This window comes from Girardinichthys multiradiatus, chromosome 6 (assembly GCF_021462225.1).
Source record: "Girardinichthys multiradiatus isolate DD_20200921_A chromosome 6, DD_fGirMul_XY1, whole genome shotgun sequence".
Lineage (NCBI taxonomy): Eukaryota > Metazoa > Chordata > Actinopteri > Cyprinodontiformes > Goodeidae > Girardinichthys > Girardinichthys multiradiatus.
Genome location: NC_061799.1, coordinates 5,626,922 through 5,643,293, shown reverse-complemented (window position 1 = coordinate 5,643,293; position 16,372 = coordinate 5,626,922). Strand labels below are relative to the sequence as shown.

Sequence of the window (16,372 nt, the reverse complement as noted above, 5' to 3'; positions counted from 1 at the left end):
TGTGGAATGAACAGATGCTGGAATACCCTTGAATGGTGCAGGAGAGGCTGGGGCTTGCTGGCATGTACAACTAATGTATTAATGAAGTAACAGGAAGCATCATTAGGAGCATTAATTAGGTATTTGAGGGCAGAATTCAGTAGAAAGAAAGATTCCAAACAAGTTGGCTAATTATATGGTGAGACGTGCAAATAATAATAAAAAAAAAAAAATTTGCATTAAAGCTTAAATCACTCCCTGGTTTTCATTGAGTCTGTTTGTGTGTCCTAATGCTCATTAGCTGATTAGTATTTTAGGTGTAAAGTATTTCCAGCCAGATCATTACCTTTTAAAAATGTACCTTGTTGTGTGTCCACCTTGCGTTAGGCAGTAAGCAAGGGTAGAGGAGGGAAGGGGCCTGCGTTTGTGGCGTCCCATAAGCCCATCAGATGCGCTGGACAGCTCTAGTCGCTCTAAGGAGCTTTAGGTGGAGAGGCGCGAAGAAGAAACTCTTTCTCGCTTTAATTGCTTTAGAGACGGTACTCACAAAGAGACAGTGGCCAGATTTACCTCCCGTTTAAGTTCTTATTTCCATTGGTTCACAAGTTAATCCTCTTTCTCTCTCAGAGCTCGGAGAAAACCCGAGTGATAGGAACCCAATACTGAAGCGACAGAACCAGTTTTTTTTTCAGTTTTTTTTTTTTCCAAAGACTTCAGAGCGGCTCTCATAGAGCCAGTAGCAAAGGTTAAAATATAATGATTTCAAATAAAACACACGGCAGTGGTAACACTTTTATTTTGCACCGGGGTCCCTAAATATAATTGGCCTAACACGACTAAAAGCAAATATCATAGGTTTCATAATATTTTATATCAAACATCTTCGACAATTCTTTTGTATGGATTTTAATTATATCATATAAATGATATAATTAAAATTATCCCATTATAAAAATGTATACTAAAAATGACTTATTAAAAATATTTATTACTAGTTCAGTTTGATAAAGTAAAACATTAAACAAATAAAACTTGCTAAACTTACTACCGGTTAGGATCGCAAAGATCTGATTGTTCCTGACTGCAAATAATGTTTTTTTTTTTCTTTTCTAAATTACCTTAAAAACATCCCCCTATTTATTTCCATGTTTATTCTGTAATGCACAACCTAAATAAAATTAACTCAAACTTATTGATAAATACGTCTTACAAAGCCTACATCTGCGCACTTTTGCGCTCAGGAACGCAAAAGAATTTAGTTTTTTCTTTATTGCCAAAAACATTTTACCTCCTGCTCAGATTAATTAAAAACTGTGTAGATAATAAACAAATCTAAAACTTCTATAGACCATGCATGTTCTTAGGGAAGCTCTCAACAAAATATGCAAGCTTTACATTGAAAGGCTACTGCGCTGCCCTTAATTCCCTACCTAAACGGTTTTGCTCCGGGAGAAGAAATCCTCTCTAAAAAACCCTTCAAGAAGAGAAGGGCATTATTGCCCTAATCCTCTTACCCGCAGTCATTTCAAGACAGGGTTTTTTTTTTTTTTTTTTGGAGGCTGAGATGGCGTCTTGTCATTCCCATCCCAAAATCCTTCCAGGCCCGGGAGAGAGTCTAAAGGCAGCGCCCTGGCATCTATGGACCATCTCTGTTTCTGTCCTCCAGAGGCACGAAGGGAAAAGCCGAAAAGCAAACAGACTATAAGATCCTTGTTTTCCTCCTCCGAAACAGAGGGTGGACTCTCAACATTCATGGGAATACCTCAGGATAAACATGAGAATTTCTTAAACATCTATCAACCAATTATTTACAATTTAGCTTAAAGAAATAATCAGTTTTGTTCGGATTTAACTGCCAAATAAATTAAAGTAGCCTACATACTTTCTCAAATGCAGCTCTTACATTTTCAGAGTTGTTTATAAACTTTATAAAAAGAGGGGGAAAAAATGACTTAACAGATAAGGGGAGGGGGAGGGGGATTGTGAGCAAAGATAATGTGCCAAAACTTATCAGGTTTGAAAATAACGCAGGACGTCAGCTGCACGCAACTGACAGAACGCGGAGCCAATCAAAAGCCTGAACGACCCCCGTGGAGCTCTCCTTAAAAAAGCCTCCGCGGGGAAGTCTCGCGCACCAGCAGATGGCGGTTTCCCACCGCTAGCGCGAGACGCTGAGAGATCACAGGGGTACCGCGGAGCGCGCGTGAGTGAGCGAGTTGGACTTGAGGAGCAGCAGCCGAGCGGAGTCTGACCCGGTTGGAGGAACCGACACGTAAATAAAGCGCAGAAACCGGAGAAACACCGAGTTCCGGAGCCTGGACTGTCTCTGTCCGCGGAGAAAGGGGCAGAAAAGAAGAAGCCTTCTGATTTAAGGTAGAAAACTGAAAAATCTCCTTGTTTTAATGTTTTATGTATCTGACATCGGTTATTGTTTGCATAAACGTTTTAATTGTCTCACATTCTTTGTAAAGTTGTTGATATAGCCTAAGAAAGACACTTTAATGGCTTATTTTATGTTATCTTTAATTTGCCGACTTGAAATATTTATATTTTGAGCCATTTTTATAAAAAGAAAAGAACGTTATTGCATGGATACGAAAACTAAAAGAGATGTAATGCTACAGCCACAGAGTCCTTAGATAGAAATAATTTCACCAACTAATATTAACTCAATTTGCAGTGTATATTATTATCGACTGCTGTATGTAATTGAATCTACAATCTGTTTTCGTAATTTGAGTATATTTATATGTCTTTGAACATATATTTCGATATATAAATTGAACCTGTTTGACCCAAAAAGTGCCTTCAGATCACATTTCTCGTTCATGAATTGGCGTTTAATAAATACACAGATATTGCATCTAATTGAATTAGTTTTTTGAGCACTTTCTCATTTAAATTACAGTTCCTGTATCCTGGGAGTTCTAACCTGTTAAAAGTCAAATGCATTTATAGATTGATTTTTAATCGTTTATTGTTCAGTTTTGGACGAGAAAGTAAAAACGGACAATTACCCCGATCTAAAAAATTCACATTAAAACAGTGTTGTGAATAATTCAGATCTTAAAGTACTTTTAAAGGTCAATGCTAAATTTGTACAGGGATGCATCAAACATTCCAGCTCTGAAGCATGTTGATAACCAACCAGTAAAGTTGTTGCCGGCCATGAGACCAATCATGATCTATTCTGTTCGAGTTAATTAAAGAGACACTCACTTTAATGCTTTGATGGGCCCGACAAATTGTGACATCACAACAAATTAAAATATAAATCTGGGCTCCGTGTAGCATCCCTCATTATGACATGCGTACAACCATTGCAGCTCCACTGTCCAAATAAAAGAGGAATCCCTCGCGCTCTGACTTTTTACACTGCGTGACGTAAGACAAAACAGATCGTCGGGTCGTTTCGTGCCCCCGAGGGAGGATATAGCAAATAAAATTTTTCCTAATTTAGTCGGATCAAAGAGTATCCCTGTACAAGGCAAATTTCCATAATGACGGTTTGATAATGGAAGCGTTACAAAAGCCAGCCGGGAGCAAGGCCCAATTCAGTGCCTGGAGCTCGGAGCAGTTTATGAATGACAATACCGATCCTGACAAGTACAGAATTTATTTTGGATGAGTAAAGCTGGTAGTGAAGATGGGACAGTTTAAAGCAAAAACAGCTAACGTCACATTATTTAGCTGACGTGTTTCTTTCTGGAACGTTGAGCTGGGCTTACAGGTAAAAACAAAACCGCGTGTGACGGATGGGGCAATATTTTCGTTTTTTTAATGTGTGTTTTCGTTTGATTTCAAGTGAGGGAAAGCGCGCGCCCAGCTCAGAAACCCTGCACGAGGAACGCACGCGCGCCCTCTCACCGCAGCGCGCCGTCCGTCAGCGTCAGCGTTCATGATAAATGGAGGGCCTCGCAGTCGAAACCTATTTGCACTTCCATTAGACGAGGAGCCAAATGGGGATCAACATGCATATTTTTTTTTACCCGCGGAGAAGCCATACATCTCAGCCAAAACGTTGCCCCAGGGCGATGGGATAAGAGGCCGCCAGAGAGCGGTGGGAGGGGGCGGTGGAAGGAGAGGGTGTGGGCATTCAACTGGAATACTTCAGGGAGCAAAGTAAATGTTTAGCGAAGCACCTTCTGTCCCGGCGAATTAAACTATTCCCCACTGTCCCCTGATCACATTCATCAGCCGCCGCAGCCACTTAATAGGCTGGGAATGGCACTGCGGGCAACACACGCACGCGCACACAGGCGCCGAACACATGCACACAGCTACGAAAACTTAAGAAATTGTCAGAAATCTCGTCTCATGTTGAATTGTAGATTTAACTCTACGGAATTATAATAATAATAATAATTATTAGTTTAGTTAATTTCTATTTTGGACTAATCCGCAATGAAAGACTGCGCGAAAAACGCATGTCCAGTTCCAAACCAGTAACCATTTATTTCAGCATAGTTCAGTTCAGTGCAGTTACAGGAGATCATTAAGAATAGAGAATAAAGAGAATTTCTTTTGTAATACATTGGCTTAAATTGATCAGTGCTCATTATGTTTTTTAACACAAACAACCGTTAACAGATAAAACTAAGATCCAACTGACTGTTTTGTTTAAGTTGACCTAAATATGTTTACTATATATATATATATATATATATATATATATATATATATATATTTCCTTTTTTATGTTTAAAGACCAACACAGTTGCCTTGATAAAGTAATGTCACACATCAGGAAAAACATATATTGTTCATGTATTCCTCCTGTACCCTATGTGGACTATTTATTATATGAGGTATAATTTTGTCCTCGTCTCAGTCAACAAATAAATCCTGAAGGGGGAGAATAAAAGTATTTAAAATGACATTAATATTATGTTGGAAGGAAAACAACATTTCCCAGAAATTGAGCCTTGGTTTTAAATTTTAAAGAATTAAATAGACTAATACTGAGAAAAACATAAAATAATTTCTATCTTTTCATTGGTATCACCGTTTGATATAAACTGATTTGGTACCGGGTTCTACAGCCGAGACGCGGAACAAATCAGCTTATATTATTTTCCTACGCATTTCATCATTGCCTTGATCTGTTAGTGTAACGCTTTCAGTGGGGATTTGGGCTCTCCGAGAGTTGAATATGTTCATGAATAAAGCATCCGTCACGGTTCATTACGGCGACGAGCGATAATTATCCCAATTAAAAGTCTTTTGTATAATTAATGAATTGAACACAGCTATAATTGGATGTTAATGGATAACACTTTAGTCTAAGTGCGCACAATAAAATGTGTTGGCCCCTAGAGCTCCTGCTGTCATTTAACTATAATAAAAAGCTTGCGCAGTTAAAGTCCGTGATCCCCCTCACCGGAACAACCGCAGCGTGTCCATGAATGAGTGGAAAACGCAGCATCTCTCTCTCCAGCCATTTGCCTCATCAGGAAAACTCACAACCGCCTCATTTTGGCCTTTTCTGTTCTGCTGCAGGTGCCGACCTCTCATCATGCAGCACTACGGGGTGAACGGCTACTCTCTACATGCCATGAACTCCCTGAGCGCCATGTACAACCTGCACCAGCAGGCCGCTCAACAGGCGCAGCACGCGCCCGACTACCGGCCCTCCGTGCACGCGCTCACCCTGGCCGAAAGACTAGCTGGTAATTGAGCGCATGCTCTTTCTCTCTCACACACACACACACACACACACACACAGAGAGACAGTGTGTAACAGTCAGTTTTAAACACAGTTCGGCCTATCTTTGTTAAAGTTAACAGATCTTAAATGTGGGGTCTATGGGGAGCAGAAAGGGCCACGATCCAAAATAACGATAAATAATTCATCATCCTGATAGACATAAATGGAAATTAAATACATTATTGAAATAAATCATTTTAAATTTTATGATTGAGATCTTACAGCAATTAATTAAATACGTAATTAAAGTGACCCCGGCCTGGGACGTTCCTCTCCACCTGGGAAATTCATGATTTCATTCTATGAAAAAAAGCGTACATTAATATTTTGTATTTATTTAATGACTTCCCTGGGACTCATTAACAGATCTCAACATCTGCTTAACCCTCACAGCAAATCACTTAGACCTTTTTATCTTTTCAATCTTGTCTAGAACAATGTCAGCCTGGCCTATGGGTATATGAGATAAAATAAACTTACCATGCATCATAGGCCTAAAAAATATGAAATTTAATAGTAAAGTTATTTACATGCGTCATGTTTTTACACAATTGTTAATTTTACAGATACACTGAAACATTAATTAAATTAATTGATTTATTCCTTAAGTTTTCCTTGAAAGGCTGTGTGCAAATATATTGATTTAATTTATTGAATATTTTTAGGGAACATAATCTAGAAGACTTATTAGGGATAAACTACGCTGTCTTATATCTGTGCACAGTAAAATAAAGCTTGCCCTGTTTTTATTCTCTTCCAACGGCTGCACATTTCAAGACATCATCTTGGAGGCCCGCTATGGCTCCCAGCACCGCAAACAGCGCCGGAGCCGCACAGCTTTCACTGCTCAGCAGCTGGAAGCGCTGGAGAAGACTTTCCAGAAGACCCACTACCCTGATGTTGTGATGAGGGAGCGACTTGCAATGTGCACCAACCTGCCTGAGGCCCGGGTGCAGGTAGGCATGTCCTACTAGACCAAATGTTCTCAGAATGTTAAACTGGTGTTTAGAACTTAAATTAGGAACTGAAAATGCAGAAGTATCTTACTGAACTCTCCTGTGATGGACCTTTTTAAAAAGAATTTTTAGGCAAAGATTCACTAGAAATTCTTTGGACTTTACAAAATGTCTCACAAGATGGAGCAGTCTGCTAGAAAATGAAATAGTAAATTATCTTTAAAAATTAAAAGATAAAAAGATAACAAATCATAAATCCCGTACATGTTGAAAAATGTTTGTCAAGTAGAGTAGTCCCTGCTGAGATTTTTAAAACTGTCATTTCACATGAAGTTGTTCTTGTCCCAAATCTTTGTCGTCCTCTTTGCCTTCAGGTTTGGTTCAAAAACCGCAGAGCAAAGTTTCGTAAGAAGCAGCGCAGCCTGCAGAAGGAGCAGCTTCAGAAACAGAAGGATGTGTCAGGAGAAGGAGGAAGCGAGAAGGAGGAAACGTCTCCCTCAGCCACTGTCCTTCCTGACACCCAGCTCCCTCCTTCATCCTCCTCCCCTTCCTCCTCTTCCTTGGAAACAGAAGTTCCTATGGTCCGTCATGTTCCTCTCGACCTGGAGTTGAACGTGACCTCAGCAGAGCATTCTGGCAGCGACTCGGCAACAGAGGACAATGCCACTGATAGGGAGGAGGAGAGTAAATCTAATAGAGAGGAGATAAAGTGTGAGACCCCAGTTGATCCCTCCCCAGCTTGCAAAAGGCTCAGCCCCAAACTGGGTAAGTTTTACAAAGACAGAAACTACATCGTTCAGCAGTAACCGACAGATAAATTGATGAGAACTTCTTTCTCTGTACAGATTCTCCGCTGGTCTCACCATCAGTAACACCCTCCTCCTCCGGCAGCAGCAGCCTGGCTAACCCAGCTCCTCTCTCTCAGAGCCACTCTTACTCGTCCTCTCCCCTCAGCCTGTTTCGCCTGCAGGAGCAGTTTCGGCAGCACATGGCTGCCACCAACAACCTGGTGCCCTACCCAGCGGCTTTTGACCTCACTGGTCCGTCATCGCTCCCTTATCTCGGAATGAACGTGAACATGCCCCCTACGCCTCTGGGCTCCCTGCCCTGTCAGTCCTACTACCAGTCCCTGTCCCATCACGCCCAGCAGGTGTGGAACAGCCCTCTGCTGCAGGCTTCAACTGCAGCGGGACTCACCAGCCACAACAGCAAAACCACAAGCATCGAGAACCTGCGTCTGAGAGCCAAGCAGCACGCAGCCTCGCTGGGACTGGATACGCTGTCTAACTGAGACTTTGGAGGACGGTGTATATAAGGCGAGAGCCTCAACTTTCACAGCACCTAGCCATCCGGCTATATGTCTTTGTGACCGTAATAATTGTACACCCATGCAGTGCACCAGTAAGCTCGATTGGAACGGGACATAGACTGCCAACAGGGTTTGGACCTAGGAAGATTGCACTTAAAGGGGTAGTTCAGGATTTTTCAATTGGGGTTTTGCTAAAATGATGTGAACAGTTAATATCTTGCTTGCAGAAGGTAACTCTCCTGGAGAGATGCATCAATCAATCAGTCAGAATTTAAAGTTTTTAGTTTTCCCTTTATCAGCTCTGGTCGGTGTTCAGCAAGACAAACACTGTACAATATATATTATTGTAATCGTTTAAGCATGACAACTAAGAACTCCTACCGGTCTTTAAATGCATTAACCCACAACATGTACTTTAATGCTCTTTTTAAAAGTAGGTCTTGAGACAATAATTGGAATCAGTCAAAATCAGAATTTGTATGTTAGACCTCAAAGAAAACTAGAAGTCAAGATCAGCCAGAAAGAGTCTTTTCAGTGCATTTCTACTCTCTTGGTGTTTTCATTCAATACCAATCTAGATTAGTTGGTCCCAGAGGCTGAAGCTAACAGCTAGCCTGTGGGGGACCTAAACCAAAACAGATTTCCTAACCTCTAACCCCGTCTTAAAGCTGCTTATGTAAACACTAATTTATGAATCTATAGGCTTGCCACATTTCATTAGGCGGTTATTAATACAAAAAACAGTGATTACTTACATGAGTTGTGGAGGTAGGAGGTGTTGTGCGAACAGTAATCATCCTGTGAAAAATATACTGAGAACAGAAGATGTAAAGCGTCTCCACTTAGCATACCTAGCCAGTAGAAAAGTAAGACAGGATCTTATCAAATCCATAAAATAGCTTTCACTTAATTACAAAAACAAGGTTTTTGATTTTAACACTGATTTTCGTTGATGACTGAACAGAAATGGTTTACATGTTCCATTATCAGGAAATGTTTCTCACAGGAGCATCATTGGTGGCGCACCGCCTCCTACCTCTTCTTCTGATTGGCTTCAATCTAAACAACTGCCCAATCAAGACTTGACGATGGCTTGAAAGTTACAAAGATGATGTTCTCAATTAAAAAAAAGATTATCCCTAGAACTTAAAAGTAAGTATCCAAACTAATAAGATTCTTTCTTATTAGTTTGGATACTATTATATGTCTGAGAAATTGTGTTGCCTTTCAATAAATAGTTGCATGTTAGATGATGCTGATTTCATTTTATTTATAAAGTAATAATTAAACAATTAATTAAGGTAGAACAATAACTGTATATAAATGTTTTTTAAATGTTTCTTCAACATTTGAGTACCACACCGATAGATTTAGATGTAAAGATTTGTTCTTGAGGGAAAACCCGTTGTTGCAGAACATATTTTACAGACTTCATAAAACACAAAAATTCCAATAAATTCTGCTGTCTCCAATTTGTAATTTTTTTTTTTGCTTTTTCCAAAAAAAAAAAAATATATATATATAACATACTCACAAACTGCTGTGACGTTTTAGAGTTGTTTTTAATCTGTCCAGGTCTAGCCACTAGCTACAGACTCCGGTACCAACCACTGTGAATCTCTGCTAAATTCAGTTCAATTCAGTTTTTTTTGTAGCACAAATTCACAACAAATGTCACCCTAAGGCTCTTCGAAAAGGACAGATTTACACTCAGTAAAGATGCCAGGAGTTACCTACTACAGGTAAGATATTAACTGCTTCTAACCTTTTACCAGAACCATACTTCAAAATCCTGAGCTGTCTTCTTTGGTGAGCTGTTCAACTCCTCATGGCTCCTGCTCCAGCTCACAGCCCAAAAGTAAATCCTTCTGTAAAAATATTATTAATGATAATACAACCTTTATAATAATGAACATGCTACACTAAAGGGCAACAGTTCAAGTGAATGTCTGAACTCAAATGACAATAAGCACATTTCACACTAAAATATGATGTACTCAGCTGAAATGTGAATATCCTGAACAATTAAAACGCCTATCTAAAAACGATGTCAACAGCTGATGATAACTGCACTCAGTTTCTGTGACAATGCAGATGATGTTTACAAGAGTACTGGGAATAAAAGAGGCACTTTGGAGGGCATCCCAAATCATCAGAAGAGTGACAAGAGTTTTCATGTAGGCAAAGTGCTTGGGCACAAATGACGTACAACATAACAACAAAATAATAAATATAAACCCAGGCTTTGCTGTGCTCAGCAAAATCATTCTAAGCAACTAATTTCCCAGAGTAAATTGGCAGTGATGTGATGTTTTCTGCAGAGGCTGGCTTGATAATGAGGAAATGATTTCAGTGACTCAATTTTAAGAGCTTTTAATTACTCTTGGGCCAGGGCCGAGGGAGCTGGGGCAAACGCAGTTATAAACATGCATACCATTTTAAGCAGCTTGCGTTCTGGAAACCTAAAACATTATTTTGGCGTGAATTCAGCAATATGCTTCGCAAAGAAAATGAAGAAACAAATCTTCTCACCCTCACATTGTGTTGAAGCTACATCTCCCAGAAGGTCACGCTAATTGTGAGCACTTGATTAGGGAAGTTCTTCCATTTTCTGTTCATGTGTACTGCAAGATTTTGTGTTCAAATGTAAAAAAAAAAAAAGCACATTATTTTTTAAATATGACATACATAAAAAGTCTATCTATTAATGTTTACTTGTAAGGTAATGTAAACCTTCTTATCATGATGTATAACTGATGGTGGACTTCCACTTTTTAAGGTAATACTTGTTGAGCTTCTGGTTAAAGTCATTTTTAAAAATATACCTACCTTTGCTTCTGGTATTAAATAAGGCACATGAAAAAATATTTTGTTCTAGAACATTAGCAATGGGTCCGGACTGAAAGGTTGAAAAAATAAATGAACATGAATAAGATTTCAGAGAATAAATAACTCGTGGCCCCTTGTGTACCTGTCTTGACTTTGTTTCGGTTCTCTTGTTGTTTTAATGCTGTTCTCTTGACTGTTTCTGTCAAACTTGCTGGTTTAAGTGATGAATAGATTTCTGATGGTGGAGAAAAGCGTGACAGGATCATCTGTACAGATGTTTCCACTGTTTCTCCCAATAACGTAGACTTGAACTAGTGTTGTTGTAAAGTATCTGCAAATAAAAACTTTGCTTGGAGGTGTGTATGAAGCAGGGTTGTTTTGTACAGAACATTTACATCACATGGGAGTGGTTCCAGCAGCACTTTAACTACAGTCAACTAGAAGCACGATTTTAGAAAGACAGGTGAATTTAAAGCTTACTGATATGATCTTTTAATATCTTGCTTTCTGTAACTTCATAAGTGCACCAGTAAAAGCTTTCAATGTATCTTAATCTTGTTTCGTTTTTTAAATGATAAATTAAAGGATTCAGATAGTGAAGGGAAAAATAAATCAGCTGGGGACTAGATTCAGATGGTTTGTGGCTTGATTTCCCCTGGGAGATGTCTTGGCAGCTGAAAATTCAAAAACTTTTTTCAAGTTGGTGAACCTAAGCATCAACAGATTACACTGACAACTACACTCTACAGTGTGAAAGTTGTGACTGAAAGAAGAAGAACACAAAGTTAGTTTTTTTCACTATCAGTAAGGTGTCTATAAATAAAAATCAGCACACAGTGTTTAAAAGGCCAAATTAAAGAAAAATTTACATGGAGATGTATTTACTGTCATTTTTAAGCATGCAGTAAAACTTCAGCAGATAACAGGAAGGCTCAACGAAGAACAGCGAATTTGTTCAGTTTTATCTTTTTGAGCTTTCAACCTGAGTCTGTTTAAGGAACATGCTAGATTTTTTAAATGTTGGCAGCTTTTTTCTACATCTGAAAAGTAAAGGGTCTTTGTTCTCTAGAGAATACACATATATACTTTGTTTAGTGCCAACAATGCTTAACAAGGTAATTGTTAATATGAAACAGTTAAAAAGTCAACTCTATAATATTTTTGTCCCCCCTTTTGTAAACAATTATTGTGTCAGAAAAGCTTGAAAATATTTATTAAGACTATTAATTATAGTATAGAGCAACTGGAATCGGCTAAAATCAGTATCAGCAGGTCAAAGCAAACAAACAAAACTAAAAAGATCAGAAATTGGCTGAAAAAGTCTGATCAGGGCATCTGTAAGGAAGAGCATAAAAAGACAAAAATTCACCAGAAGTGAATTTTTGTGAGCATGTGACCACAAGAGGCAGAAAAGAGGATTCAGATTGAAAATATTTGAAAATTAAAAGAAGGAGGGGAGGGAGACCTGTGACGACATAATGCATCCCCAATGAACAGGGAGCCATTATCCTGAAGAATGACAGCCTGGGGCAGTGATTATGCTGCTATTATATCTTTAACAGCATGGTTTGTCAAAACGTACAGACCACAACACACACACACACACACACACACACACACACACACAGTGTAACTGTACACTTTACAGCCTCTAAACAGTGCCCTTGCTCCTCTGACAGTAAACCTTCTATATTAGTGCCTTATTGTAGCTGTGGGACATTGTTGTGCTGGTGATTTGGTCAGCTTTAAGCACATATTTTTCCCTTCAGCATGTTTGTAAATGACTAATTTACCTCTGCTGTTGTGCTGGGTTACATTAAGCGACTGTTATGAACGAGCCCTTTCTAAAATAAACTGATAGAAGAGGATAACAAACTCACCAGATTAGCAGCATTAACATTGGTGTAACTTCTCACCCTCACCTTGTTGTGTTTTAATACACCACAAGTGTGTGTGTATAAGTAAGTGTGTATGTGTGTGTCCTCAGCCAAGGGCATCTCGGTTGTGTGACTGATAGGACTGCAGAGTGGATATATATCTGAAGCATATGTCCTTGTTATCCAGAGGAGGAATCTGTTCAGGTACATGGCAGAATTTTCTCCCATGGGGGTCTGGACCAGAGAACATAACAATGTTCTCTATATTTTTAACACCCATCCCCCAAACACACACACACACACACACACACACACACACACACACACACACACACACACACACACACACACACCCCAGGGGTTGAACAGGGATTGCTTGATTGTACTGCTGCAGGGTCAAGTGTGCTGAGCCCTCGATGCTGGATCAGGTGCTTCAATCCCTAACACTCAGGCCTCTAAATGTACCACTGATATCTCCACTACCTATGTGTGGGGGCACATGCATCTCAATCTACTTGAAGCCAGTGGTCACACAATTTACTAATGAAAAAGTATTAAAAAGAATCCACTCTTGTTGGTATTCTGGTAAAACGTCTTAAGAATAATGTGACTAATGCAGTCTTGCAAAAGTATTTAAACCCCCTGAATATTTTAACATGTCATTGCATTACCAGTTTTAATTGCAATACAGGTCAATCTTGTCTAACAGTTTATTTTTCCAGAATTGTCCTGTATATAGCATCATTCATATTGCTGGATTGTATGGAAGCAAATCGTTACCATATTTCAAATGAAAAAACATTTTCAGAAATGCTTTTTCATTTTAAGATTGTGGCTACATTGTTTGACTCATAAATGAAATTAGTTATCAATAATCCTATTTGCATTTTAATTTTCTTCTTCAAGACTGCTCATTCTTTCACTTAATTAAAATGAAAAAGAAAAAGACATTTGAGATTTATTTTTCAAAATGTACCACAGCAAATAGATACCAAAATTCAATTTGAAATGTAAAATTTGAAAATGAAAAAGTATTTCCAGAAATGCTTTTTCATTTTAAGAATGTGGCTGCATTGTTTGACCCATAAATAAAATAGTAATCAATCATCCTATTTGCATTTGCATTTTCTTCTTCATGACTGCACATTTTATGCCATAATCAAAAAGAAAACAAAGCAGACATTGCTTTTTTGTTTTCGTGGTCTGCCCGCAAAGTACTGCCCAAAACTCGAAAACGAAAAAGCATTCCGAGCTGCGGGCGCAGAAGAGTGACGTCAGCAGCCGCTCTTCCTCAGCTCCCTGCTGACCGAGCTACCCATCTTGTTTGGTAGGGGGCGCTGTGCACGTCTGCATTGCATTACATTGCAAACGTGCCGAGAAATTGATTGAATTGCAGCAGGACCGAGCTTAATTTGTGGCAGTGGCAGGCAGGAACTGCTACAGCCTGCCACCGAAGCTGCCACAGCCTGCCGCAGGGTGGCAGGGGATTCCGCGAGGATGCCAGAAGGTGCTAGACCGGCTGTAAAAGCTTGCCAATGCCGTTGCCGCTGTTTTTGTGGAAGCTGATGCTGATTATCGGCAAATGGGTTGTCATTATTGTTAATAGTGTCTGTGGAGCTGCCACCGGAAGTGATGCCAATGCTGATTATCGGCAAACGAGATGTCATTGTTGTTATAGCCTGTTACCTTTACATAATGATTTCATTATTTATTATTATTTAATAAACAGCTTTAGTCCCATAACATAAGGTGATTGTATTTACTTGACATGGAAAATAAATAGCACTATGTGTATGTGTGACGTGTTGAAAGGATGACAAAGATTTATTGCACAAACAGCCCGTTTATTATGGAGAACGAGCGGCTATTCTGAATTGTCACTCACAGAAAATTATAAATAAATGCTTAAAAACACGCTGGATGTCCCAGGCCATAAGGCTGCCATGAGGATGCCACAGCCTGCCACCGGAACTACCAGTTCTGCCTGCCACTGCCACAAATTAAGCTCGGTCCTGCTGCAATTCAATCAATTTCTCGGCACGTTTGCAATGTAATGCAATGCAGACGTGCACAGCGCCCCCTACCGAACAAGATGGGTAGCTCGGTCAGCAGGGAACTGAGGAAGAGCGGCTGCTGACGTCACTCTGCTGCTTGCGGGCAGACCACGAAAACGAAAAAGCAATGTCTGCTTTGTTTTCTTTTTGATTATGGCATAAAATGTGCAGTCGTGAAGAAGAAAATGCAGATGCAAATAGGATGATTGATTACTAATTTTATTTCAATTCACTTCAAAAATACTTTATTAATCCTAAAGGGAAATTAAATGTTATAGCTCATATTATGAAGGTTTCTTCAAAGAGCCGTTGTAGATGCTGATGGCTGTGGGCAGGAAGGATCTCCTGTAGCGCTCCGTCTTACAGCAGATCTGAAGAAGCCTCTGACTGAAGACACTCTGTTGTTGTAGGACAGTCTCATGAAGAGGATGCTCAGGGTTCTCCATAATGTTCTTCATTTTATGAAGAATCCGTCTTTCCACAATGATCTCCAGAGGTTCTAGAGGAGTCCCCAGAACAGAACCAGCCTTTTTTATCAGCTTGTTGAGCGTTTTTAAGTCCCTGGCTCTGATGCTGCTTCCCCAGCAGATAATAACAGAAGAGATCACACTTTCCACAACAGACTTATGGAAGATATGCAGCATCTTGCTGCAAACACCAAAGGACCTAAGCTTCCTCAAGAAGTACAGTCTGCTCTGTCCCTTCTTGTAGATGGCTTCACAGTTGCATCTCCACTCTAGTCTGTTGTCCAGGTGAACATTAAGGTATTTATACTCCTCCACCACCTCCACTTCTTCTCCCGTGATAGAAATAGTTTTTGACTTATTCCTGTTTCTCTTAAAATCTACAATCATCTCCTTTGTTTTAGTCACGTTCAAAATGAGATGATTGTTTCCACACCATGCCACAAAGCGGTCCACCACCTTCCTGTACTCAGCTTCTTGTCCATCTCTGATCCACCCCACGACTGCAGAATCATCCGAGTATTTCTGCAGATGACAGGAGTCTGTCTTGTACTGGAAGTCTGAGGTGTACAGAGTGAAAAGGAATGGTGAGAGTACAGTCCCCTGTGGTGCTCCTGTGCTGCTGACTACCTGGTTAGACTCACAACCCTTCAGTCTCACAAACTGTGGTCTGTTTGTCAAGTAGTCTCTGATCCAGGAGATTTCATTTATGGGTCAAATAATGCAGCTACATTCTTAAAATGAAAAAGCATTTCTGGAAATGCTTTTTCATTTTCAAATTTTACATTTCAAATTGAATTTTGATATCTATTTTCTTGGGTACTTTTTGAAAAATAAATCTCAAATGTCTTTTTCTTTTTCATTTTAATTAAGTAAAAGAATGAGCAGTCTTGAAGAAGAAAATTAAAATGCAAATAGGATTATTGATAACTAATTTCATTTATGAGTCAAACAATGCGGCCACATTGTTAAAATGAAAAAGCATTTCTGAAAATGCTTTTTCATTCGAAATATGGTAACGATTTGCTTCCTGTACATTAATTCTGACCAGCTTTCCCGTCCTTACTGAAAAAAGCATCCCCACATCATGATGCTGCCACCATCATGTTTCCCCATAGGTAAAGTAAATTCAGGGTGATGTGTATGTTGTTTTGCTACAAACACTACATCTTGCATGTAAGACTGAAATGTTTAATT

The 16,372-nt window shown here is 39.4% G+C and overlaps 1 protein-coding gene across 1 annotated transcript; it reads left to right on the top strand.

The window, feature by feature from the left end:
* Positions 1–2,104: 2,104 nt before the first annotated feature.
* Positions 2,105–11,135, top strand: dmbx1a (diencephalon/mesencephalon homeobox 1a). The gene is made up of 5 exons (XM_047367327.1): positions 2,105–2,352; positions 5,479–5,648; positions 6,464–6,642; positions 7,017–7,407; positions 7,488–11,135. Exons 2-5 carry the CDS (start codon positions 5,495–5,497, stop codon positions 7,931–7,933), a joined length of 1,170 nt encoding a protein of 389 aa, XP_047223283.1. The 5' UTR covers positions 2,105–2,352; positions 5,479–5,494; the 3' UTR covers positions 7,934–11,135.
* Positions 11,136–16,372: the final 5,237 nt, after the last annotated feature.